Genomic DNA, 27128 nt, shown 5'->3' on the forward strand with positions numbered 1-27128 from the left:
TCACTTAGCAAGGGCATTTTCAGCACTGCAGAGAGCGGCGGTTGGGGGATCCGCGACCTCGTCCAGCACTCACTCATCCGACCTGAGAGGAGACTGCAAACCAGGCACATGACCCCCACCCCCCCACCCCTGTCTGTGTCCCAGAAGCTCAGGGAACAGACAGATACGGGACCGGCCATGAGAGAGAGAGAGAGTGGCTTGCAATCCAGCGGGGAAACCATACAGGGGACAAGTCATTGTAAGTGTGACGAATGTTTTTAAGGAAATGTACCGGGCTCTTTGGGAAGGTCAAACATATTATAAGAAGGCCAGGAAGGCTTCTCTGAGAAACCGAATAGACTTGCAGAGAATAATTTTTTCAACTTTTCCCCATTAGGTTTCACTTTTTCTTTTTTTTTGAGACACAGTCTTGCTCTGTCACCTGGGCTGGGATGCTGTGGCGTCAGCCTCACTCACAGCAACCTCAAACTCCTGGGCTCAAGCGATCCTCCTGCCTCAGCCTCCCGAGTGGCTGGGACCACAGGCGCACACCCTGATGCCCGGCTAGTTTTTCTGTTTTTAGTACAGACAAGGTCTTGCTCTTGCTCAGGCTGGTCTCGAACTACTGAGCTCAGTGATCCTCCCGTCTCAGCCTCCCAGAGTGCTGGGATCACAGACATGCGCCACCGCGCCCGGCCAGGATGCCCCTCAATCTAATGAAAGTTCCCTGGACCCCTTGCACTCCATCAGATTTCTTTACCACCCACTCATTTCTCAGGCCCTGACATTCAATTCCCGAACATTCTGCTCCACTGAAGTATTCTTCAAAAACTACCCATGGACTTCTATTAACCAAATAAAGCAATTCTTTCAGTGCCCACCGCTTCCCTCTCTGGTGTGCAATAAGGACCCTATTTACACTTTGCCGCAAAACTCTACTCCGCCTTTAAGGTTTGGTGTGACTGTCACCTTTCATTTGCAAGCCTTCTCAGATTCTTCCAGTTAAAATTAATGGCTCTTCCACAGTTTCTAACACTTTGGAACTACATTGTTAAAGCACTTCTTTCACTGCCCTGTAGAACTGGTAACTCTGTCCGTGTTTCGCTCTGACAGCAGAACGTAGCCCCACGAGGACAGCAGTGTCTTCACAGCCTCCAGAGCAAGGCTTTGCTCTGGGTAATGCTACGCAGTACATGCTGGTTGCATTTCAAAACATTAAAAATCCCGGTGAGATTATAGGTAATCTTAAATTTAAAAAAAATACTCTGTTATAATGGCTTTGAAGTAAAATGGGAAGAGAAACCCAATCAATTGGCCCCAATGGATCAAGCTTAATCAATTTCCCTCTGTTCCTCCAGGATCTTGAACAATTCGGTAAGCTCAATCAATCAGTAAATTACTAACGAGTCTATGCCTAAAAACATCTACCCTGGATGATGCATTACAGTTTCTAGATTTATCAATCATTTATTCTTGAGCTCTAGTTTTTATTAATAGTTAACAATCTCACAGACGGCCTTTTTCCAGGTCGTGACCTTCAATACTTTTTTAGACCGAGAGAAACCGTAAGGTGAACCAAGAGAACAGCCACCAAAAGAAAGCGTGAATTGCAGTGAGAAACCAGTCATTACAGTTAGGGTGTAGACGGATCAATTTATGCTTCCCTTACTGCCTTATGCTTTGGCAGAAATAACAACAGTAGTGATTATTTAATACTATCCATCTTCAAAGAAATTTCCAAACGTCAATTATTGCTCACAGCTCATTTTAAGATAAACAGATCCCTTGTGAGAAAGGCGTATTTCCACTTCCGAGATGGAGAAGAAGTGGCACAAAGAAGCTAATTTTTTTTAAGTTCAAGAATATAATGTTAAAATTGGTGATCAATCTGTGTTAAGTATCTGAATACCTACCTTGCTGAATAAAGCCAACAAGGATGGTGATGAGGACTAGCATGAATTAAGCGGTTCCCGTGTGCTGTCTGTATCATGTACCTTCCACCCAGTGTCTCACCTAGTCCACATACAACTCCTGAAAGGTAGTTCCTATTTTTAACCCAGTTTTATAGATGGGAAAATGGAGATTAAGTAACTTGCCCAAGATTACAGACAGGAAGTGGTCCAGCCAGGATTTTAACTCATGAGCACTTAACCACTATGCTATGAAATTAAAATCCTCAGATATTAAAATTCATTTCTTAAATCCATCAGATATGAAAAGCATAATACAGTGAGTAAAAAGATTATAAAATAAACATTCTATAAATATTAATTAAAGCTTATTCCGTCACATTTTGTGAATAGAAAAATTCTTCATGACACATGACTTAGTATAGGGTAAGCTATAAATATGAACCCGTGTTTTTCATGAATTCTCAGTGAAGTTATTCTCATAAATGGGAACAGTATCATCAACTGGGCATGTTTAGGTGCCAATACCATGTACTATTTTTAAAAATGTATCCCTTTGCAAATTGCTTCCAAATATGTCAAGATATTTAAAACATCTAATTACAGATATAAAATTGTAAAGACAACCAGATTATTGAATTACATGTTAAACATTAAAATATTTTAAAAGTTAAATCTTTTGAAGGTGCTACTGAAAAAAAATGTTACTTCTCACAAAAAAGGCGAGTTTATATTAATGTATGTCTGTCTAATATGCCTATCAGAAAAACAGTGGTGCCAAGAGAACTGCCATAGAGGAAGAGCCCTAAGGTGGAGCTGGGGGTGAGCTCCCCTCCTCCCCTTATCCCTTCAATCACATACCAGCACATTCATGTATGATATGCATAACATTCTACTTCAGCACTTAGCATGACAGCATTGCCAAGGGGCGTAGCAATAAATCACCTAATCTAGAGAGTCTAAACCTTTGGGGATCCACAGATGGACTTCGAGGAGCGTGTGACAACCTGCAGCTGCAGCACAGCACCGGTGCGTGTGTGGGGAGCCCCACAGAGCAGGTGGTTCTCCAGGCTACAAGCCATGACCCTCTGCCGTGCCCCTGCATGGCCACGCAATGCCCTGTGTTCAGACGATCCCGTGCAAGACGGCCCTAACACGGGGCGTAAAATACGCTACACCAATATTCAAACTTACCCATTTTAAAGACACTTTCTTAAATTCCACTGCATTAAAAATCATTACTTACTGCCAAGACCATCTCTCTGATGTTTTTCACGTAGAGTGTCACATAGTCATCGATGTAGGTTTGCAGGTCGGTAACATTGACATGAAACCAATCCATGCTCAGTGCTGCTTCATTTTCGTTATTGCCACTCCATATGATCACAGAGGGATGAGATTTCAGTCTCCTGATCTGAAATTTAAGAAAATATAAAACAATCCCAAATATTAATACTTAATATTAAAAAAATCAAGACCTATAATTATTCATAAAATTATAACCATTGCATTTCTGCACATAAATTCTTTCTTTTCATTTCAGAGTATTATGGGGATACCAATGTTTTTGGTTACTTGGATTGCTTTTGTAATGCTCGAGTCAGGCTTAGACATGTGCCCGTCACCCAGATAGGGTTCATAATGTGCCAAAAAACTCATTGGAAAATGGCCTAGTCACATTAGCTATGGGAATTTTAAGCAATCTCCAAGATTGTTTATAGCTAGATTTTATAAATACCAATAAGATAGGGATTCTCTTCTCTACTGTATAAAAACTGAAGAAAATGTTATATAGTCCCTTTTTATAAAAAAGAAAGTAAGAAAAAGAAATCAACCTTATCACTATCTGAATTGACACAAAAAGATTCCACTACAAAAAGATTGCAAGAAATACAAAAGGCAGGAGCCATTACAATACAGGGGTTAGTTCCCAAGAGCAAGCTGGAGTTTTACGTGACGAAACAAATGAGGCAGAGCAAATGCTCCCACTGGAAGGGGGATCGAGGTTGCCATGCAGTCTCCACTGAGATCAGAAACCCAGAGGGAGAACTAGAGAAGGTTTTACAAAGCGAGTGAGGGCTAGAGGTACGCTGGAAGCTACAGACAAACGTGGAATAGTCTACAGGAAAACTGATTACGGAAATGCAAACGGTGTCTCCTGAAATAGCTATCAATGTCATGTCCCGAGAAACCCATCAATGTTATGTAAGTTACTGAATATATCTAAACATAAAAGAGGAAATTAGAGAATCTACCTGAAAACCATGCCACGTGAGGCCAACATGAACTGGGCTCACCTGGGCCTGCCCAGCATAAAGGCACTGGTTGTGTTATGCAGGGGACAGCCTCAAACACGGCTCCTTCTTCTGACACACTGGGGTGTGGGCCCCGCAGAGGAGTGTGGTGTGATGCAAAGTGTGTCCCTGGAAGACGACTTGGGCAGCTCTCCTGAGTGCGCACTCATCGTGGAAGATCAATTAGAAAACAAATGCAAGGGCCGAGGGGAGAGAAAATGAGGGTCGGAACTAGTGTAGCAAGTACAGGGACGGGAAGGTAAGTACAAATAACAAGCAACATCGGTATCAAAAAATTGGCTGGGCCAGGCGAGGTGGCTCACGCCTGTAATCCTAGCACTTGGGAGGCCGAGGCAGGTGGATCGCTCGAGGTCAGGAGTTCAGACCAGCCTGAGCAAGAGAGAGACCCTGTCTCTACTAAAAATAGAAAGAAATGATCTGGCCAACTAAAAATATATATAGAAAAAAAAATTAGCCAGGCATGGTGGCGCATGCCTGTAGTCCCAGCTACTCAGGAGGCTGAGGCAGGAGGATCACTTGAGCCCAGGAGTTTGAGGTTGCTGTGAGCTAGGCTGATGCCACGGCACTCATTCTAGCCCGGGCAACAAAGTGAGATTCTGTCTCAAAAAAAAAAAAAAAAAAAATTGGCTGGACTTTAAAACCAGGTGGATGTGGGAGATGAGAAAGAAGTAGCAAAGATGACTCTCAATTTCCCAGCAAGACGAGAAACGTTGGAAGAGTGCATTGGCTGAAAGATAAAGGACTTACTTCCAAGACATGCCAAGTTAGTGGTGCTAGTGGGACAGTTAGTATTGGTTAGTGTTTCTTTTGTGTTGCTTACGTGGATGGTCCTGATACACCTTCAGAACAGCTTCGTGAGAGGAGCAAGGTCACACCAGTTCTACAGACAGAGAAACTGCAGCTCAAGAGGTAAAGCAGCCTGACTCGGGGGTCAGACTCAGCGTTCAAGAAGAAATCAACACTGTCTGTCAACACTGCAAACAATCTGACAGACAGATGGGTACGAGAAACTGAGATCAGGGTGTTAGGAATAATTCGCATAATGGCTTTACCTGAAGTTACCAAGAAAATGAATTTGTTCCCTTCTTTGACATGTTGCAGGACAGTATAAAATCTACTCAATGTGTCTACACAGTCTTGCAAACTCTAGAAAGCAGGGATGATCTTCTGGTCCAGCAATCATTTCTAATGATTACTAATGAGCTACTCCAATGAATGTCTCAGTATTTTGCTAACATGTGATACATTCACGAGTTAGTTCCTAAACTGTATTTTAGGAGTTCATCATGATTCAGCATTTTCTTATATTGCCAAAAATGCCTCTCTGGTTCTACGTGGAAACCCATGCCATACACTTAAGATGTTGGGGGATGGATAATGTAATACAACCTGCATTTCAAAGCACAATCACCCCCTAAACAGACCTTCCTGCAAAAATAAGTATATTCAGTACATAGCTGATAAGCCTTAGATCTGTGAATGAAGCTATCAGTTGATGATTTTATAATAAACACTATTAGTATTTTTAAAAAAAAAAAATATTCCAGGATCATCTAATAAAATTTCTATCCCAGATCTCGAATCAGTCATTCTCTAAGAAACTTTTCTCTTAATGGGAAAAATTATTTCAATATAAGGATACTCAATACTACCCGGTTGGCCATTATTCCTAGGCCTTTTCAGTGGACAGAGATAGCATATAATCACTTTCATGCGTTTTTATATCTATGAATATAAATACAAATGTGACTATGTGGAATGCAAAAGAAATCAAGGAATCAAGACTCGACTGAAAATTTTGTCCTGAGCAATTCAAAGAGCGGTGCCGCTAAGGTGGGCAAAACAGCAGGAGAAGCAAGATTGGGGGGGGTAACGTCGGTTTGGTGCGTACATGTCACATGTGAGACGCCTGTTAAACCTCCCGGCAGAGGCTCCAGGCAGGCAGTGGGACACAGGAAGGGGGAAGTCGGCAGAGAAGTCAGGACATCGCTGGTATTAAAGCCATGACATGTGGAACCGCCTGCAGTGTCAACTACCTGACAGTGTAATTCCATTTTTCATGAAATTTGGTAGAAAACAACAAAAAGAAAGGCGGAGAGATTTACCAAAAGGTAAAACTACAACATATGCATTTTCTGTCTTGGAATGTCAGTAGCATACCTGGTTAGCAACTTCTGCTCTCACCGACTCAATGAAGCCTTGATCGGTGGGATAGAGGGCACAGGCGAACATAAAATCCTGCCACACCTGCCAAACCAAACAAAAAGCAACAAAGCACTTCCATAAGGTTGACCGCACAGAAAGTCCTCATTCTGAGCTCATTTGAGCGCCACTACTCGCAAAGGCGCTCCCAGACCCAGCACTTCCCAGAACTACACAAAACTCTATGGAAACCTGAGAAGTGAAAATGTTAGGTAGGAAAGAAAGGGAAGAAAGGAGAATTCACGAAGGGAAAGATGAGCATAGCGAGGGAAAACAAAGTAAAGCTTCCCCCAGGCCCTCCTCACTCCTAAGTCAGTGGAAGTTCCACCAGGCTGTTAAGAATCATATTTCATTTACAAAGGCATGAACTTCTCATGGCCACAAGGATTACTACATGCACGTTGTAGTAATGAGGCCATGGGAGTCGCCGCCCAGGGAGGCTGCGCGACGCGGGGAGCAGAGCACAGCCCCCCAGAGCCTGCCGGGTCGGGGTCTTGATCCTGTGTGAGTTGGGGCCAGGTATGTGGCCTCTCCGTGTGCCAGTTTCCTTATCTGTCAGTGGGGATAGAGGACAATGGCAACGACCTCATTAGACGGGCAAGAAGAGAACATAAAATACGCAGAGCACCTAGAACAAGGCCTGGCACTCAGGGACTAGTGTAGAATGTTGTCATCCGTGTGACCATCAGCGTCGTCATTATTGTAATTCCTACTCTTCTGTGGCACTCTGTATTTTAGAACTGTACTGTATATTTCCTTTGCTTAATCCTCACCATTGCAAAACGTGTTGCAAGTACTTAAAAACAACATTAAGCACACCTTTTCTTCACTTAATTTTATTATTTTTCTTCTCTGTAGGTTTTGTCAGAGCTCCTTCAAGTTAAATTTTTTTAAATATGTTATCTTCTTTTTTTATACAGACCAACGTATCACAAAGAAAATTCCAAGGAAAAGTAGGCAGATAGATACTTAGATATAACTAATATGTAGAATGTCTATCATTTAAAAATCATGAAATAATTATGGCAGTTGCTATCGACCATGGCTCTGGGTTACAAGATGCCGTTTATTGCTTTAGCTAAAAACAGAGCATCATTCCTGGCTCTGAGCAAAGAGGTGAGGAGCAATATCATCCACTCAGAACATGGGAGGTCAAACTGAGGATATAGGAACTTAGCCGGATATAAAATGCTACCAACTACTCACCATTATTCCTAGTTCATCACAAAGTTCATAAAACTCATCCTGCTCATAGATTCCTCCTCCCCAGACCCGGAGCGTATTCATGTTGGCATCCACGACAGACTGCAAAAGGAGCCGCAAGCTACAGAAGAAATTGTACAAACAAATGCTGGTTTGAAAATTTTGGAATTTCTATTAAAAGATTTTAAAAAACAGATTGTGATACATAAACACATTTCTTTTTTTGGGGGGGGGACAGAGTTTCACTTTGTTGCCCAGGCTAGGGTGCTGTGGCGTCAGCCTAGCTCACAGCAATCTCCAACTCCTGGGCTCAAGCAATCCTCCTGCCTCAGCCTCCCGAGTAGCTGGGACTACAGGCATGCACCACCATGCCTGGCTAATTTTTTCTATATATTTGTAGTTGTCCAGATAATTTCTTTCTATTTTTAGTAGAGACGGGGTCTCGCTCTTGCTCAGGCTGGTCTCGAACTCCTGACCTTGAGTGATCCTCCCACCTTGGCCTCCCAGAGTGCTAGGATTACAGGCGTGAGCCACTGCGCCCGGCCAATAAACACATTTCAAATCTCTGTTAGAAAAACACATTTTAAAATTATGATGGTTTCCATATAATGCAAATTAAAGAAAGTGAGATGAAATTATACATACATTAACTGTAACCACATAAAACAAATAGAAAAATTATGGGTGATATCTTTTGTCTGCTTTCTAAATTTTCAGTAATATTATACTACTTTTTCTTCATTTTTGTTTTTAATTATTATGGGTACAATACTGTACTATTTTTAAACTAAATTTTTGTTTTATGCTCATTCCTATGGAACAATACAGTGGTAAGCCTTGGAAAGAATGCGCCAGTTTTATATAACCATTTCAGTACTTCTTTCTCAAGTAAACTTCCTTTCCACACATTCCAATTCCTATTCACATCGCCCTTGGGGTAATCTAGAAATGTGCAGGCAGTTTGAGGACATGGACCCTCCCTGCACCCCCAGGCCATGCCTAGGAATGAATTATGGAGCTGCATAAGGGGCTGGTGGGGACCCAGAGCACTTGGTCTCACCAACTGCTCCAACTGCACCGGCCACGGCCAACCCAGCCCGAGGGAAGAAGAGCATTCGAAAAGGAAAAGATAGAGCAACTCATCCTGCCTCTGTGTCTGGACAATTGCATTTTCTTATAAAATCTAAAAGAATATGTACATTGTGAAGTAAAAAGGAAATGACTACAACTTTTGGCAAAATGAGGGTTTAGTTACTAACCACATTTATATAATACACACCAAATAATATATGACAATGCATAGTTTTACATTTGTAAATGAGTTAAAATGTCATTTAACTTTAAGGATAAATAAGTTAAAATATGTTTATTTTTCAATTCACAGTTTAGTTTCACTCTCACAAAGATAAAAATGTATAAACCCAATTAGTAAATATTATTTTCTTCTAAAGTTCTATTCTCAAAGCCTCAGAAAAATACTTTTTTTTTCCTGGATCTAGAATTTTCAAGAGTTTATCTTGTTTTTAAATAAATGTTATTGTGTATATTTAAGGTATACGGTATGATGTTATGGTAAAAAGTTTACTATGGTGAACCAAATTAACATATTCATCATCTCACATAGTTACCCTTTTTGTTGTTGTTTCTGTGGCAAGAATAGCTCAAATCTACTCATTTAGCATGAATCTCATATACAGTACAATTTCTTACAGTCCTCATGTTGAACCTTAGATTTCTAATACATCTGCTACTTTGTAGCCTGTGACCTACTTCTCCCTCATCCACGTTTTTTTTTCTTTCCACCTATTTTTTGTGGGAGAAAAAGGCTTTTTTTAGTTCTTTAGTTAAGGTAAAAATAAAAGAATATGCAGGCTGGGCACGGTGGCTCATGCCTGTAATCCTAGCACTCTGGGAGGCCGAGGCGGGAGGATCGCTCAAGGTCAGGAGTTCGAGACCAGCCTGAGCAAGAGTAAGACCCCGTCGCTACTAAAAAATAGAAAGAAATTATCTGGACAACTAAAAATATATAGAAAAAATGAGCCGGGCATGGTAGCACATGCCTGTAGTCCCAGCTACTCGGGAGGCTGAGGCAAGAGGATTGCTTGAGCCCAGGAGTTTGAGGTTGCTGTGAGTGAGGCTGACGCCACGGCACTCTGGCCAGGGTGACAGAGTGAGACTCTGTCTCAAAAATATATATATATATGCAAATATCTTAGCATAAAAAGGTAAAAATGTATTCCCATCTTTTAAAACCATGCTCAAAAATATCTAAGGTACTCTCTGAAAAACTGAAAAAAGTTTAATAACATTTTTTTTCCAGGAACCAACTATCTGAAATATGAATTAGTCATTTCCTTATTTCTTCAGGGTAAATATATAATAGTTTTCTGAAAACTGGATAGCTCCAGCAATCTCAAATAGTTTGGCTGTAAGACCGTCTATATAGCCCAGGAGAATGGAATATATGATTTTAAAATTCTGTCCATTCTAAAGTTTCTGTCATCTAGATTTCTATACTACCTCTTAGTTTCTTCCTCTGGGACTAAAGAACATAAAAATGAGTAAACTTTTTTCCACGCTTGTTTTTTTTTTTTTTAATTTTTTTTTTGAGACAGAGTCTCACTCTGTTGCACGGCTAGAGTGAGTGCCGTGGCGTCAGCCTCGCTCACAGCAACCTCAAACTCCTGGGCTCAAGCGATCCTCCTGCCTCAGCCTCCCGAGTAGCTGGGACTACAGGCATGCGCCACCATGCCCAGCTAATTTTTTCTATATATATTTTTAGCTGTCCATATAATTTCTTTCTATTTTTAGTAGAGACGGGGGCTCGCTCTTGCTCAGGCTGGTCTCGAACTCCTGACCTCGAGCGATCCGCCTGCCTCGGCCTCCCAAGTGCTAGGATTACAGGCGTGAGCCACCGCGCCCGGCCTCCACGCTTTTTTAATTTCAACAGATCTAGGGGGTACAAGTGGTATCCCCCGCTGTATATGCTGAAGTCAGGGCTTTTGGTGCACCTGTCACCGGCACGGTGTACAGACTCTTCAGCCGTGTGCCACTGCTAATTAAAAGAGTGACAAGAAAAAGAAGACGATAACTTACACATCAGAGGTTACTCGATCCTGGAAAGAATCTGCTGGGATCCAGTTCGAGCCTTTCAGAAATATGGGCAATCCATTAATTTTAAAGTAGAAACTCAGACCCGGAGACCCTTCTATGGGCTCTTCTATAAGTTCCACCGTCCTAAAATAAACCTGTCATGAGCAGAATTAAATACAACATAAAACATAAGCAAAATAGATTAAGAAAAAAAAAGGAACCAACCTTTTTGAAAAACTTACATGAGCAGAGTTTAATGTTAATTTTCCTGTTTACTGTGAAGCACTTAATATGGAAAAGCACATTTCAGAAAATATATATATACGTATATATAAATTATTGTTGGTATGTTATTTGTCTTTTAAAGGAAAAATGTAGAAATTAAAGAGTAAAATATATTGTGGTCTTCACGAAATAGGCATTTGCAATGGTACCACAAATAATAAAACAAAAACTAATGCCATTTCACAAAAATAGGTAAGAAAAAATGCCATCAGTTAAATTGATACATCTTTGAAAAACGCATTCTCATTTCAGTGTTCAAATGTGCCAAAATGTGCATCTTAGAATCAAAGAAATACAGCATGAGGTATCTCCTAATTTAACTGGTTTCCAATCTTAATAGCACATTGCTATAAAACCACTTTCTTTGGTGGGCAATTGAATCCCAACTAATTGTAACATTAAACACAGTGTTTCAGCGAGCTCTGGTTTCTCAGACGAGCGAGAGCACACGCCACCATCATTGCTCCGTGAGAGGAAACTGAGACTCTGTCCATGTCACAGTCTAGCCAGGTTTTCCCACAGTTAAGTACGGGCAGTAAGACCTTCCATAGAAAAGCTCTGACATTCTTACCAAATTCTTCATTCTTGCCAGCTAAAAACTGAATCGAGGAATAAGATTCTATACCAACAAAGCCTAGCCTTGAACCAAAAGCACACGCTTCTTTTCCAATAAAAAAGACCAGAAAATGAATTAGTCAACTTATTTGATGCAATAAAAGTGTGGTCCACCATTCTTTCACTTTCTTACCCTGGCCCTTATTGATACGGTGTGACAAAAGACACCAGAATTAAACTTACGAGAAGACACAGATTATGGCGTGGATGAGGAGGATCCTGACACAGAATTATCATTCCCACTTTAGGGCTGCAAAGTGTAAAGAATGCAGAGTGATTTTCAGAGGTGACTTTTAGAACCCCTTGATGGTGGGCTCAAACATCTACAACAGTGAGTGGTCCTGTAGGGTTGGCCTGGGCACTCAGGGGGTCCCTTGGAACCTTCCAGGGGGGTCTTTGCATTCAAAACTATTGTCATAGTAAAGCTAAAACAGTATTTGCCTTTATCCCTCCCACTGAGTGTGGGGGGAATTTTCCAGAGACTACAGATGTGTGATGCGTTCACCACTCTGGCGGCTCACGGCAAGAGCGCTGTGCATTCTGGTGTGACCTAGTTCTCAGGGAGACATTTCAGGCATGAAAAAGCAGTTTTTAGAGATTAACTCATTACTTGTTCCCACTACTTTTACTCTTTGCTTTTATTTATATTTACTAGCTGTTTTTGGTTATTCCTGCTATAATCTCTGTAATCTCATCGTCATTCAATAAATTCTTATTTTGAACCCCAAAGTTTTCCTTAAAATCTACACAGAAACACAAAAGGACTAGGTATTGTTTGCTAATTTGTTTCTCAGTAATATTTAAAGTTTTTAAATTCAAAAAATTAATTTTAACTTAAACTCATTTTAGAGTTGAATATTTCAACTCATTCTAAAAAAATTTACTCATACTTTTTCCTAATTTATGAGTGAATTGTTCAAATCAGATTAGAAGGCTTACATTTTCAACCTACAAGTGCACTGTCTACATGTAAAAATGCTGAAAAAATGAAACTGACATATCAGAGAGTTTTTTGACTCATGCAAGGAAAGAATCTACTCCAAAGAAACTAGAGGATATACTTTGAAATAACTAAAAGAGTGGAAGTGGAAAATTCCTAACACAAAGAAATGATAAATGCCTGAGGTGATGGATACCCCAATTCCCTGATTGGATTAATTCACATTGTATGACTGTATCAAAACATCACATGCACCCTTACAAAGATATACAACTATTATGTACCCATAATAGTTAAAAATACAAAAATTTAGAAAAGAAATTGGGTGAAATTATAAATAAGAAATGAAATTATGATGAAAGCCATTTTCCCCTCAGCTTTATAAATGTTAATAATTTACCTTCTTGGCCGGGCGAGGTGGCTCACACCTGTAATCCTAGCACTCTGGGAGGCCGAGGCGGGAGGATCGCTCGAGATCAGGAGTTCGAGACCAGCCTGAGCAAGAGCGAGACCCCATCTCTACTAAAAATAGAAAGAAATTATCTGGCCAACTAAAAATATATAGAGAAAAAATTAGCCGGGCATGGTGGCACATGCCTGTAGTCCCAGCTACTCGGGAGGCTGAGGCAGTAGGATTGCTTAAGCCCACGAGTCTGAGGTTGCTGTGAGTGAGGCTGAGGCCACGGTACTCACTCTAGCCTGGGCAACAAAGCAACACTCTGTCTCAAAAAAAAAAAAAAAAATTTACCTTCTTGTGTCTTATGCAATGGAACACTATAAAATATTTATACTGCCACTTATGTTGTGAGACCCATTATTCACAGTAGAAAGTATAAAATAAATTCCCATTGAGACCAATCATTCACAGTATAAAGAAAAACGAATTGAATATTTAAACTGAGACATGATAAGCTCTTTAAAAGCCAAATATTATTTATGACATCTTTTCAAACCAGGAAGTGAAAGAGCCACAGAAGCATCCCCCAGGGTCGGTCACACGAGCTGAAGACCCTCGTGCCGGGGGCAGGGGGCAAAGCCAGAGGAAAGGTCGGTAAAAGGCACCACAGCGCTGCCACTTCGCAGTGACCCAGTAGCTCATCCAACTAATAGATTTAGCTCCAATGTGAAGACTGAGTTGATATCTGAAAAATCATACTTTTTCTTTAAAAATGGCTGAATTTCCCAATATTGCTAGACTTGCTATTTTGCTTGTCTTTGCTATCAGCACAATAAATCATCAAAGATCTCCTTTGACATGAATTTTTGACAACAAAGTACAAGAGGGGCTGAACTATTCAAAGTGCTGAATCACTTTCTGGATCTCAAGGTCAGCCTGCGACTACGACATTTGCGCTATGTCACAAAGGAGGGGAGGGGACCGCTGCAGTCTCCGCAGGAATCCAGGCAGCAGCTCCACGCTGTGCCAGCAGTCGTTAGCCAGCTGCACTTAAGAATGCCCTTCACAAAGCAGTCAAAGCTATTAACTTTATTAAATCCCAGCCCTGAGTACCTATCATCTCAATACCGTGTGTGATGAAACGGGCAATACCACACAGCACCATGCATGGCGCAGGGACGTCTTGAGGACAAGCCTCGGGCCCCCATCTGGGCTGTGAGCTAACCAGTCCTCTCGCTCATGAGACTCCGTGTTTGCTGGAGAAAAGGACCGACACACGAACCAGGGTTACTCAGACTTGGATACCTGGCAGATATTTTCTTCAGAATGAATAAGTGAGTCTATCACCTACAGGAAAATAACTGACAGTATTTGTGACCCAGGATAAAATTCAAACTTTCAAGTAAAAATTAGGATTTAGGGAAACTTGTGTCCACTCCCACAGCTTGAGAGCTTCCCAACACTTCAAACCTTTTCAGATGACATCAGTGGTGATAGCAACAAAGTGATCCTGCAGAATGAAATCGTTCAACATTTGGAAGATCTGTAAGTCTCAGGAAACCAACATTTTTCAAATGACAATGTGTGATATGGGTAAAAGATCCATTAAACGTGCAAGACAGACCAATGGATTTTAATGTAACAGAGGCTAAAAAGTTGATTGAAATGGCTTCCGAGTTCGCATTGCAACTAACTTTTAAAAAAATACCACTTGTTAAGTTCTAGTGTAGTACCAAAGAATATCTGGCACACACGATTATCCGAAAAGACTTTTAAAGTACTCTTCCTTTTCAACTATATATCTATGTGAGGTCAGATTTTCTTCATGAGTTTCAACCAAAACAGCATACTGCAAGTTGGCTGAATGCAGACGCAGGTGAGAATCCAGCTGGCTTCTATTCAGCAAGACATTAAAGAGATTTGCAAACATGTAAAACAATGTCATTATTCCCACTGAATTTCTTATTTTGTAAATACATTTATTTTTCATAAAATAAGTCAAATATACTAACATGCCATGGGTTTATTATGGTGATTTAAAATGAATAAGTAAATATTTAATTCTCAGTTTGAATATTTAATATGGTAAATATCAGTCCAGATAATCTACATAAACAAAAGCACATTGTGGTGCTCAATAATTTTTGTGAGTGTAAAGCAGTTATGAAAGCAAAAAAACTTTGAGAATCACTAATGTAGATAATAGAACTCATTGATTTCTTCATATCTATTAATGCTACAAAATAGAATTCACTATAAAACACAACATCTTTCAACATGTGTTTTTCTCTGTATAAATTTTCTTGTGAAAAGACACCTCTCCACGTCCCCCAGCTCCTGCAATGACAACTTTATGACCCGGGTCAAAGTGAACCCTAAACCACCTGACGGAGCCTAAGGGCTGAAGCCACAATTCCCAGCCCGCTTCCCCTCTGGGCATTCTGTGACAGGTTAAAGGCTGGCTCATCTGCTTTAAGTGTCAGTAATTCTCTGTCCCCAGGCACTGCTGACAGTGACATAGAAGCCTTCTTCTACAACAGGTACTTTCCTTCAGAGACAATAATGGGCTCTGAAAGAGTTTTTTTTGAAAAGAACCCTGAGTAACACGTATGTGCATCCAGAGTAAATATAGCATCTTTCTATGAGACTAAAATTTTGTTAAATAGCCCAACAGAGTAAACTGCTATCTAAAAGTAGGGAAAAAAGTATAAATACCTAAGAATCAAAAAAAACGTGTTTAAGTCAAGCAGCTTGAAATTCAAATTTTTTTAACTTACAAATTTTTCTACCTATTGTTGCAAGTCCTATCAGTTCCTCATTAGATCCCTTTTTTATCAGCTTCATAAAAGAAGCTAAAATAATTTCTAAAATAGAAAAATTAACTTACAAGTGCACGATAGCTAAATGCATTCTTTCCAACGAGAGTTAGGGTCATCTTAACTGAAGGGCTTCAGAGGTGCCAGACTTGCTAAGTGACTACCATCCTCCTCAAATTCTCCTCTGGGCCAGACCAGACAGGTGATACGTAGTGAGTCACTACGAGCACCGAGTGCTGCTGCTCAGCTGTTTGTAATCAGATACGTGCAAAGCTATCATAGCATCACTAGATTTTCAACGGGTAATTTTCTTCTTTAAAAAAACCCACTTACTTCTAAACATTGTCAAATGTCAAAACTTCTAAAATCATTTCACATCTATTATGATGCATTTTAGAGACTACCAAACACATTTCTGTCTTTGTTCTGAAAGTGCTCTAACACGTAGAAGTATTCAGACAATAAGCTCTGGGTCTCCAGAAATAGCTCTTGTCAAACAGGCCTGTACAGGACAGAGAAGTTCGCTCTGTTGAGCCTTGCAGTCCGCAGAGGGCACAGCCAGAAGGTAACAGAGTAACGTTTCTGTCAGCACAGTTGTCTGATATCTTTGGAGCCAGATGTGTGTCTCGTGTATCTGACACCAGGTAGAATCACTTTTAATACAGTGTCTTCTATATGACAAAATTATTGTCAGTAGCAATAATGAAATGAAATGAACAATGGTAATGGCCAAAAAGAAATGCAGACAATGAAATTTTCTTTTATTGAACTTTGTTCATATAATCATGGCAGTTTTTTTTAAAAAGTAATATAAATATTATAGTACAAAAAGGGAAAAAGTAATGGATTCGTGTTTTTATTATTTTAATATGTTTTCAAAAAAAATAACATACTGGGACATGGTGGTTTGTTTTAGTAAGGAATAATACTGTTTGCTGTTGTGAGTCTTACCTTGGAAAAATCTATCAACTTTCTCAAAATTGATCTTCTTTGCTTATATATGTTCAGTACAGACTATAGCCAGATTTGTCAGTCGATCTTGGCAAAGCTGGTGGAAAAATACTTTTGTAATATCAATTTTAATTTAGAAATGTTCTTTCAAGTGAAGCCAAAGATACACAAATATTTTGGAAAAGCATTAAACATAAGGATGAGTTTGGCAGAGATTCACAAAAATCCCACTTCACGTTAAATTTAAAAAAATGCTGTAGTACCCAAGCCTTTGTTTCTTTGAGAGTCATTCAAACTGCTTACAAGTGCCTCTGGGGTCAAAAACTGCCACTCCTCAAATATTTCTTCTGCAAAATCAGAGCAAATGGCTGAATGACAGTGTGTCCACATTTTCTTTAGATTACACAGCACTTCAAAGTCGAGATTAACTTTTCAAACTTCATCTCTACTGTGCCCCAGTAGGACCTTCCATCTTGTCTAGAAAAGATTTTCTGCAGCTTTTTCCATCAATGAGGTGAGATTAGAAAGAATGAATAAAATTTTTCCAAAGTTCTAAGAAATATCACACAGAAAAAAAATTTCCAAAATAGGGAATTCCACAAAGTTCGGAGAACGATTTCCAGGAGGCAGAGATCAAATTTGGGATTAATTTCTTTGATTGCACAAACTCTACAGTGAATATTGGCCACACAGGCAGCGTCTTTTATCCTGGACCGTGGCAGAGGTTTATGAAACAATGATCCAGTTGTGTGAAGTTCCGTGAGTTCTGCAGCAATGTTTCCAGAAATACAAGAATGACTTCTTTATTTCAATTCTACCGCCTTCTACATGGGCTTATCTGACTAACTCACACATCTGATCTCTGTTTGAAGCATTCACAGTGCTTTCAAAAAGAATTCAAACGTATTTCGTTTTTTTTAATATCTGCATACCACTGATGTCACATTTTACTTTGATTCTTTCTTTAGTTTTAAAACAATTAACAGATTTAAAAGAATAAATTTCAATTATAAAAATACTATTAAAATTAGAATATTTAAAGTATGAACTAAAATAGACACTTACCGAGCAAAATATTACATTTTACATATACCTTATGGTTCACATTTTTCTCTATTTTTAATTTAAAACATTAAAGTAACTCCAAGAGATAACATAGAAGGACAGAATTGAGGTAATTCATGGTAAGTTTCTTCTTTTATATAATCACTGTGCTACTGTTGCTTATTTCTAATGGACAGTACTTTTAAATGCAGGGATATGTAATAAGCCAGGCAGTGGAGACATAAGCCCTGTCCAAAGCAAACTCAGATAATTCCAAACTGTCATGAACTTGCTTCAAAACGACTGTACGAAGCTGTGTCTTCATGTCACTTGGGACGACTATATAACCAAGAGTTCTCCAAATTAACTTCCATGTAGAATACAATGTTTATTAAAGGATTAATAACAAAAACATGCTACATCAAAGCCTACATATTTTATTAAAACTCAAGAGTAACTGCACACACAGGTAAAACTTAGACCAACAAAAGATGGGGGAGGGGTGTTCTATCAATGGCATCGTTCAGAATGGCCAGTACATAGTAATATTAACAACCAGGCAACATGCAAGCTACACGCAATGTACCCACTTACAAGCTGCATCTAGGGCTGACTGTTCCCCAGACCCATCCTGGGGAAGCTACCGTCTACACCATTTTGGAAATCTTTAAACTTTAGACATGAAGAAGGACAAAAGGAAAGTGTACTGGGTTGAAGTCCCCTGAAAATTCATGTCTACTCTGAAACTCAAAATGTGACCTTATTTGGAAGTAGGGTCTTTGCAGATATACTTAGTTAAGTTAAAATGAGGTCATACTGGGCCCTAATCCAATGGCTGGTGTACTTAAGGAAAAGAAAACTGAGACACACGCAAGGAGAAGGCCACATGACAACATGGACAGACACGAGAGCATCGCGTCCCCGAGCTAAGGAACGCCAAGGACTGCCGGCAACGACAAGAAGCTGGAAGAGGCAAGGAAGAATTCTGCCGCAGAGTCTTCGGCAGGAACACGGCTCTGCCAATACCTTGATCTGGGGACTTCTAGCCTCCAGAATTGTGAGAGAATAAATTCCTGTTGTTTTAAGCTACTCAGTTTTTTGTAATTTGTTATGACATCCCTAGGAAACTAAAACAGAAGGGGACACACTTCACAATCTCTGTGAACTCCCAATACAGAAGTAACATCTCGATTATTCTGAATTCCATATGCTTTGGCTCTGTACTTTTCAGGTCTTTAGAAAGTCAAGAGTAGCACTCACAAAAGGCTCCACTAGTAGTCCTATGTTCTTTTTTTGCCCTGTGGAATTTGCAAAGATGAAAACAGGAATTTAAGAAACAAAGAACAAAATGAAATTTTAAAAAACAGAAAAATAAAAACTTCCAGTTGTTTTTTTAATTGTAATAGCTATTAGCAATCTTTTACCTCTTCTGGCTTGAGAACTGTGAAATACCAGTTCTAACTGATTGTAGAATACATACTGTTATAGTGTTTTATCTGTATCTATTTTCCTACAATAATTTAATTGGAGAATCTAGATGCCAGGGTCAAATATAAGCAGCCATCGCCTCCTATCACTTTTAGCAAAATGATTTACCTTATGCAGGGAGACTTTTATAAAATAAGTTATGCTAAAAAGAAATATCAACTAATTGATTTCCTATTTTTCCAGAAAGGCAAACCATAATAGCTATTCAAGAATATTTATTATGCCATCAGCACACATTACCTCGTCAATTCAGTATAATCAATTAGTGAGATCAAAATACTCAATTAACCTGGGCAGAAAATGGCACAAACAGTGACTGGGCATATTTCCACTCTGTTTATCCACAGCGTCCTCTACAGAGGCAGGTGCCTCCCTCCCAGGCGCCCGCGTCCCCTTCCCGGTCCCGCAGGCTTCTGCAGCCATGAGCTGCATTCAGAATCTGCAGCGTCCCCAAGGCCTCTGTCGGAGTCAACCGTGCTGCAGCCTCGTGACATACTCAGCAAACACAAAATTAAAACACCTGTCTCGACCCAGTGGCAGAGAGGAGAGAAAGCTGTAAAACTGAAGTCAGATGGATTTCGAAGGGCTATTTTAAAACTAGGAGTATTTTTGCATGAAGCAAGCCCCGGGGAGCAATAAAACCATCAGGAAAGAAAAGCAACAGAGGCAAGATGATAAGGAGGGGCCAGCGATGAGGAAACGGCGGGTGACGTCCCGTGTGACACGGTGCCAAGTGTGGGTGAGCACGTGCAGCAAGGGCGACTCCCCGATACCCGCTCTGGAAGGCGGGTTAGCATGATCTGTGAAAGCCGAACCCACGTGCACCGTCGTCCTCCCCGTGTCGGCAAGAGACTCACTCCGAGACCTCGGTGGACGCTTGACACTCTGGGTACCAGACCCTGTACAGACTGTGTTTCCCACCTGACAACAGAGGAGGCCGCTAAGTGACTTAGAGGGCAACGTACACAGTGAGGGTGCGCGGGACAAAGGGATGATTCACAATTCAGGAGAGAGCAGGACAGCAGCAGAGCTCAGCACCTCGGAACTGTGAGCAATTTAAAACTTATGAATTGTTTATTTCTGGAATTTTCCATTTACTATCTTCAGACTGAGGTTGACCACCGGTAACTGAAACGGCAGATAAGGGCCGGCTACTGTATCTAAATGTCACAAGCACAGTGTTGAGCCAAAGTAGCCAGACACAAAAGAACACACACTGCATGGTTCCACGCATATAACGTTCAAAAACAGGCAGAAATCAACGTGCGACAGGTGTCAGGACAGGGCATCTTTGGGAGGGAGAGGGTGGGCGAGGCACGAGGCGCTAGTAACCTTCTCTTCCTTGATCAGAATGACAGTCACATCAGTGCTCACTGTTTTGATAATTCATTAAGCTTTTACTTATGGTCTGTGCGTTTTTCTGTATATGTGTTATATTTCACAATAAACAAAAAATAAAAAACAATCGCAGTCCGGCACATTCCCACCAGAGGAAGGCTGGAAAGAAGCAAGCTAAGAGACCCTGCCAGGACGCGGGTGGTGATGACAGGGGACAGTCAGAGCTCTCGCTTGCTGAGACACCGGCAAGTCTGAAATCATCTACAAAGATTAAGAACTTTAGGACTTGAGAAATTGAATTCCCTGGAGGAATTTTTTCCACCCTGGATGGAAACAAAGGTGAAGTAGGTGTCATCGTTCACTTAGCGAATTTGGCACGAATTTCTAAACTTCAAAAGCACACGCTGATTCCCGAAGCTTGCAAAGCGCTCGATTCTTCCCGCACTCTGGTGTCCTTGTCACTCTGGTGTCCCCCACCGGGCAGTCGCGGAGCGGGGGAGGCACAAGCGGTCGTGCGATCCAGCCCCCAGCACCCCAGTCAAACGGACAAACGGACACAAATACTATTTCAAAGCTCCCACAGGTGAATTCCAACATGGCCCTCGGTTTGCTTTCTAGTGGAAACAGCCCTGACTCCCACAGAGCCGACCCCATAACTAAACTCAACCTCACATGCTCTCTCCAAGCTCACCTCCTCGTCCACTCCACCCTACCCTGGATGAAGGAAAGAACATCACAGATAACAAGCTAAAGAACCACCAACACAGCCTCTGCCATTCTTCACGTGGAATTATCTTAACCCTTTGTCCTTTCTTCCTTTTAATCGCCTTCACGGCTGCCTTCTGAACCTTCTACTGACCAAAATACACAACTGATGGAAATGTTTTAATGAGATTTTAGCAGACTAAATAAAATAGTACCTTCAGACTCTTATAGGACAGAGAATTATTGCTCTTATTACATTTTAGAAATAAGAAGGTAATTTCAAAAACTGTAGCATTAAACCCACAAATCTGGAAGCAAATAAGGTAGAAAGAGATCGTATAGCCCTAGATTCAGCCCTAAAACTCTGAAGTCCTGCTCAGATATAAGGGGCTCAGCTGGCAGGGGTATAAGCAGAGGAGGTGGAAGGCCCAGGAACCAACCCCAAGGCATGCCACGGATCACAGTGCCTTGCGAAACATCTAGCAACCAGGCTAGCGTGTCACAACCAGAAATCAACATTGTTTCAGAGGAAAGGTATTCTGACTCAGATAAAGAGATTCACGGTCTTCAGCCTTCGCTGGGCCTCAGTGCTGCCTGACAATCCCACCACGTTGCCTTAGCCCTTCCTAAACCTTTTTCTAGAATGGCTATCTCAAGCCTTCACTTTCCTCAAATTTCTTTTTTTTTTAAAGAAATGTTACCATTTAATCTGGTGATAATGGAATTAGAGAAGACTTTTACTATGTTTTGTTTCACTATCTTTATTTGCTACAGTGTCCAAGTATTACTTCTTTTTTTTTTTTTTAATTTTTTTTGTAGAGACGGTGTCTCGCTATGTTGCACAGGCTGGTCTTGAACTCCTGGCCTCCAGCGATCCTCCTGCCTTGGCCTCCCAAAGTGCTGGGATTACATGTGTGAGCTACTGTGCCCACCCCACTTTTCTCAAATTTCTAACTTGCCCATCATGCTCAGCAGACATTACTTCCTAATTCTCAGGAGAGAAAAACAGTTATTTGACCAGAACTCCTTAAACTTTCTTTCTTAGGTTCACTTTTTCCTCTTAAAACTCCACTGAAAGAAGAGTTTGCAAGTTCCACAGAAAGAAAATATACTTTAAGTGGTCCTAGAGACCTTCAAAATTTACCTCCATCCTCAAGCTTCATCCTTTCCTCTACATAAGTGATTTTTTTCATTTACCCCAATTACAGCAGACACAGAGCCCCTCGTCCCACAGCAAATCCATCCACTAGCAGGGTGGACGCCGTCGCTCTCGTCCACCATCTCCTGCTCTTCCATCTCCTCAGCCTTTCCCTTTCTACCAGCCTCTCCCATCACAACTTTGCTGTTGCTTTTCCTTCTCTTAATGGCATCCTTTTTTACGCTGAAACCACTGCAAACTTGCGGAAAAGCTGCAACAAGGGTACACAGAACTCCTGCATACCCCCCAGACCCCCACTCGAGTTTCGGCAGCTGCCCTAATGACATCGTAACAAAAAGGTCACACACGCTGCACCCAGTTGCTGCATCTCTACAGTCTCCTCCAGCGTGGAACAGTTCCTCGGTCTTTCATTGACAGTTTTGAAGATTGCAGAAGATTTGAAGATTTTAGCAAATGGGAATGGCCTGTTGCTTCCTCGTAATTAGATCCAGGTTACCTGCTTGTGGCAGCACAAACAGAAGTGATGCCATGTTCTTCTTGTGGCAGCTTATCGGATGGACACGACGTCACTTTGTCTCATTGGTGATGATAATCACTTAATCAAGACAATATCTAGTAGGCTTCTCCACTACATTGTTTTCTCCATTCTAATTAATAACCATTTTGTGGAGCGATGCTGTGAGGCTATAGAAATACCCCATATTTCATGCTACTTTGCCCTCTGGTTTTACTCTCTCTTCATATTTCTTGCCTGAATTACTTATAACCACGGTAGTAGTCAAATGGTTATTTTTCTAGTTCCATCATTCCTTCTACATTTATTAGTTGGCATTTCACTTCAAGGAATAACTTTCCTTTCTCTCCCATTTATTTCTTTATATCAGTGCATACTCAAAAATTTTTCTATTTTGTTCAATGGGTTATAATCTTTTACTATCATTATTTATTTTAATGTTCACATTTTCCCAGATTTGGCCAGTGGGAGCCCCAGTATGATGGCTCCTGTGTCCTTTCAAAGTGTCGGTCTTTTTCTTTTTATTTTTTTTTCTGAGACAGAGTCTCACTCTGTTGCCGGGCTAGAGTGCCATGGCGTCAGCCTTGCTCACAGCAACCTCAAACTCCTGGGCTCAAGCGATCCTCCTGCCTCAGCCTCCTGGGTAGCTGGGACTACAGGCATGCACCACCAGGCCCAGCTAATTTTTTCTATATATTTGTAGCTGTCCAGATCATTTCTTTCTGTTTTTAGTAGAGACGAGGTCTCACTCTTGCTCAGGCTGGTCTCGAACTCCTGACCTCGAGCGATCCACCTGCCTTGGCCTCCCAGAGTGCTAGGATTACAGGCGTGAGCCACCGCGCCCGGCCTGTGTCAGTCATTCTTGAGTGCCTCCTCACTTCCTGGCACAGCAAGATATTCCAGGCCCCAGCCTCGGATCAGTCATTTCTCCAAAGCCTCTGATTGCCTTAGCAGAAAGTGGTATTCAAAAGTCAAGCTGTGGGAACTAGCTCTATTCATTGCTGCTAAAGTGCCCCTCTTTCTAGAAGCCAGGAAATGTGTGGGAAAGAACTAGGAAATGTGTGTGTGTGTGTGTGTGTGTGTGTGTATTTCTGTATCTATTACTATCTAGACATACTAAAATGCATACATTCACCGTATTGGCTTCTCCTCCATCTGTGAACAGGCTGGCTCCCAGTACTTCACTATATTTACTTATCTGTCCAGTTGCTTGCATGTAGCCAATCTCCTGACCCCAGCTGGCCACCATAACCGCATGGCTCAGGCAGGGTTCCCAGCCAAACATTTTCCCAGAGTTGCCTGTATTCACCGTCTCTATTTCCTCACCTTCAGCCATTCCTCGACCCACTGCAATTTGACTTTCATTTTGGTCAAAGTGACTAGTGATCTCCTTGCTGCCAAATCTAAAGGATCTTTCTCAATTCTTTTCCAACTTGAGCTCCCTCTCAGCACTTGGCAGTGTCTGAACATGCCCTGCTTCTTACAATACTCTCTCCCTGTGGCATCTGTGACCACCCCACTCAAACTGGTTTTCCCTCCCCTTCTCCAACCATTCCTTCCTAGATGGCTCTGTGGGCTGCCTCCCCTCCCGCCCTTACTTGTCATGATTCCTTGGGGTCCAGCCTAGCGCTAAGTCCATCCCCTCCCAAGGCTACAAGGAACTACATTCGGCTGACTCACACATCTCTATCCTTAATCCTTCATCCTATATAAGGAAATGCCCATCAGATATTATTCCTTGGCTAACTCTCAATCACTCCACGCAAAATGCATCTAACAGTGAAGTAATTTCCACCCTGCCCCATCTCCCAAACCTGTTCTTCTTCATGAGTAATTCAACTCAAAGAACAGAACTGCTATCTATTAGGCAGCCCAGACCAGCAACCGAGGACACATTCTTAACTCCTTCTTTTCTCTCACCCCCATCTCCTCAAGCCTGATATGTTAGCTCTTAAATCTCTATTTCCTGAGCAGTTCCGTGGACTGAGCAGTCATCATTTTGTGCCTGAATGACCACCACAGTCTTCTAACTGGCTCTCCATTCTCGCCATTCGTCCAAACTGATTCGCACAATCTTTGCAAAGTCCTTACAGTCCTTCCTGGAATGCCCCCGCTTTGGGGATGGTGCTGGTTCCCGCACGTGGCTCACCAGGCCCGCAAGAGCTCGCCCTCGCCCACCTGCCCAGCTGCACCGCTTGTTCTTCCACGCCAAACCCGCAGAGTCGCGATGAAGTGTCTACACGTCCACAAACACGCAATGTTCCTTCGAGTCTCTGGGCCTTCGTGTGTTCTTTTCCTTCTGGCTCTTTCTACGTTGCTTGGCCAAATTCCACTTATCCCTCTGACATAGATGTCACCTTCTCCAGTAATCTCCCCGGAATGCCCCTGCTCTGTGCCTCCACGGTGCTCTCCGTGCCTCGAGGGTGCTTGTCACGCATTATTGCGGTGGCTCTTCTAATGATTTAACCTCCACGCAGATGATGAGCTCCATGACGGTCTCAGAGAGAAACGGAGGCAGTGTCGTGCTCACAGCTCCGTCCCCAGGGCCCAGCAAGACAGCTGGAACGCCGTGCAGGTGCCCTCAGTACTCACTGAATGAATGAGCCACAAAAACATCGAACTCGGCAGCAGCCGCAGCCAGAAAGCGCAGGTCGCACGCACACCGCCCGCCACTGCGGCTCCGCTCAGGAGCTGCCAGCTTCGTGTGTGACGAAAAATGAGGCAACCACATCAGCCTGAATGAAACAAAAGTATTTCCACAAACAGGAAAAAAAGTGTTTCTTCTTTCTCTGCAGTAAATGAGAATGGCTCATAAATTTTTACATTTTCATGAAGACGACAAGGCAATTCAGCACGTGAGCGAGCACAAGTCCTCTGCTAAGAGGGTCAGCATGAGAGTGAGCGCTTTGGCCCTTTGGACAGGCCGGACGCCCTCCCTGTGCGTGTGCACACGCACACACACACACACACACACATGCACATGCACACACTCACACACACGCACACACACACACGCACACACACACTCACATGCACACTCACACACACGCACACACACACACGCACACACACTCACATGCACATGCACACATGCACACGCACATGCACATGCTCACATGCACACGCACACACACACACACACTTGCACATGCTCACATGCACATGCACACACACATTCACACTCATACGCACACACATGCACACACTCACATGTACACATGCACACATGCACATGCACATGCATGCACACATGCACACACTCACATGTACACATACACATGCGCACATGCACATACACACACATGCACACACATGCACACACATGCACTCACACACACACACCTGTATACACTCACATGTACACACACATGCACACACTCACATGTACACACATACACATACACATGCACACACATGCACTCACACTCACATGCACACACACATACACACATGTACACACATGCACACATTCACATGCACACATGGACTCACACTCACATGCACACACACTTAACACACACTTGTACACACATGTACACACACATGCACACATGTACACATGCACACACTCACATGCACACATGCACACACACTGACACACATGTGTGTGCACACACAGTCACAGTGTCTCAGAAAATACGTAGTAGGACTGAACAAAAGAAAAACAGGAAATGAGCTGCCCCCAACCTCAGCATGCTGTCTGGCCTACAGGACAGGTAATGCCAAACGTGAGAGGTGACACCAGAGTGCGATCCCCAGCCAACTGTGAACACCAAATATGGGTGTTGGGAAAAGAAGGAAATCTATGAAGCGGATTAGTACTCCTTCTACTGACTATACACTATAAGCCAAAGCCAAGTTATCTCATTTTTACTGTCCCTATTTTACATATTTTGAGATTAAGCAGCCTACAGCTAATAAATAAGAAAGACCAGTTCTTTCCAATTCTTAGTGCTGTATCCCAAATTAGGCAGGACTGAAAACTTAGAAAACACCAGTAGAAGCATCTTATTTAGAAAATGAGAAGAAATAAGTAAACATTAAAAATTATTGGTTCTGGGGAGTAGGAATAGGAAGTGTTGGGCAAAGGATCTTATTTTTCATATGAACCTTCTAGTGATATTTGAGCTTTAAAATGATACATATGTATTACCGTGATATAAAGTACAATTTA

At 41.7% G+C, this 27128-nt stretch overlaps 1 protein-coding gene across 2 annotated transcripts in view; it reads right to left on the reverse strand.

Moving 5' to 3' along the window:
• Window positions 1-27128, reverse strand: part of MANBA (mannosidase beta) — a 114628-nt gene that overhangs the window by 33360 nt on the left and 54140 nt on the right. For both annotated transcript variants that reach the window (XM_045536649.1, XM_045536648.1), the window contains 4 exons: window positions 10706-10857; window positions 7613-7730; window positions 6365-6451; window positions 3136-3303 (listed from right to left, as the gene is read on the reverse strand). In XM_045536649.1, coding sequence (XP_045392605.1) covers window positions 3136-3303; window positions 6365-6451; window positions 7613-7730; window positions 10706-10857 — 525 coding nt within the window. The remainder of the gene's footprint in view (window positions 1-3135; window positions 3304-6364; window positions 6452-7612; window positions 7731-10705; window positions 10858-27128) is intronic.

The sequence above is a fragment of the Lemur catta genome, chromosome 24 (genome assembly GCF_020740605.2).
Source record: "Lemur catta isolate mLemCat1 chromosome 24, mLemCat1.pri, whole genome shotgun sequence".
NCBI lineage: Eukaryota > Metazoa > Chordata > Mammalia > Primates > Lemuridae > Lemur > Lemur catta.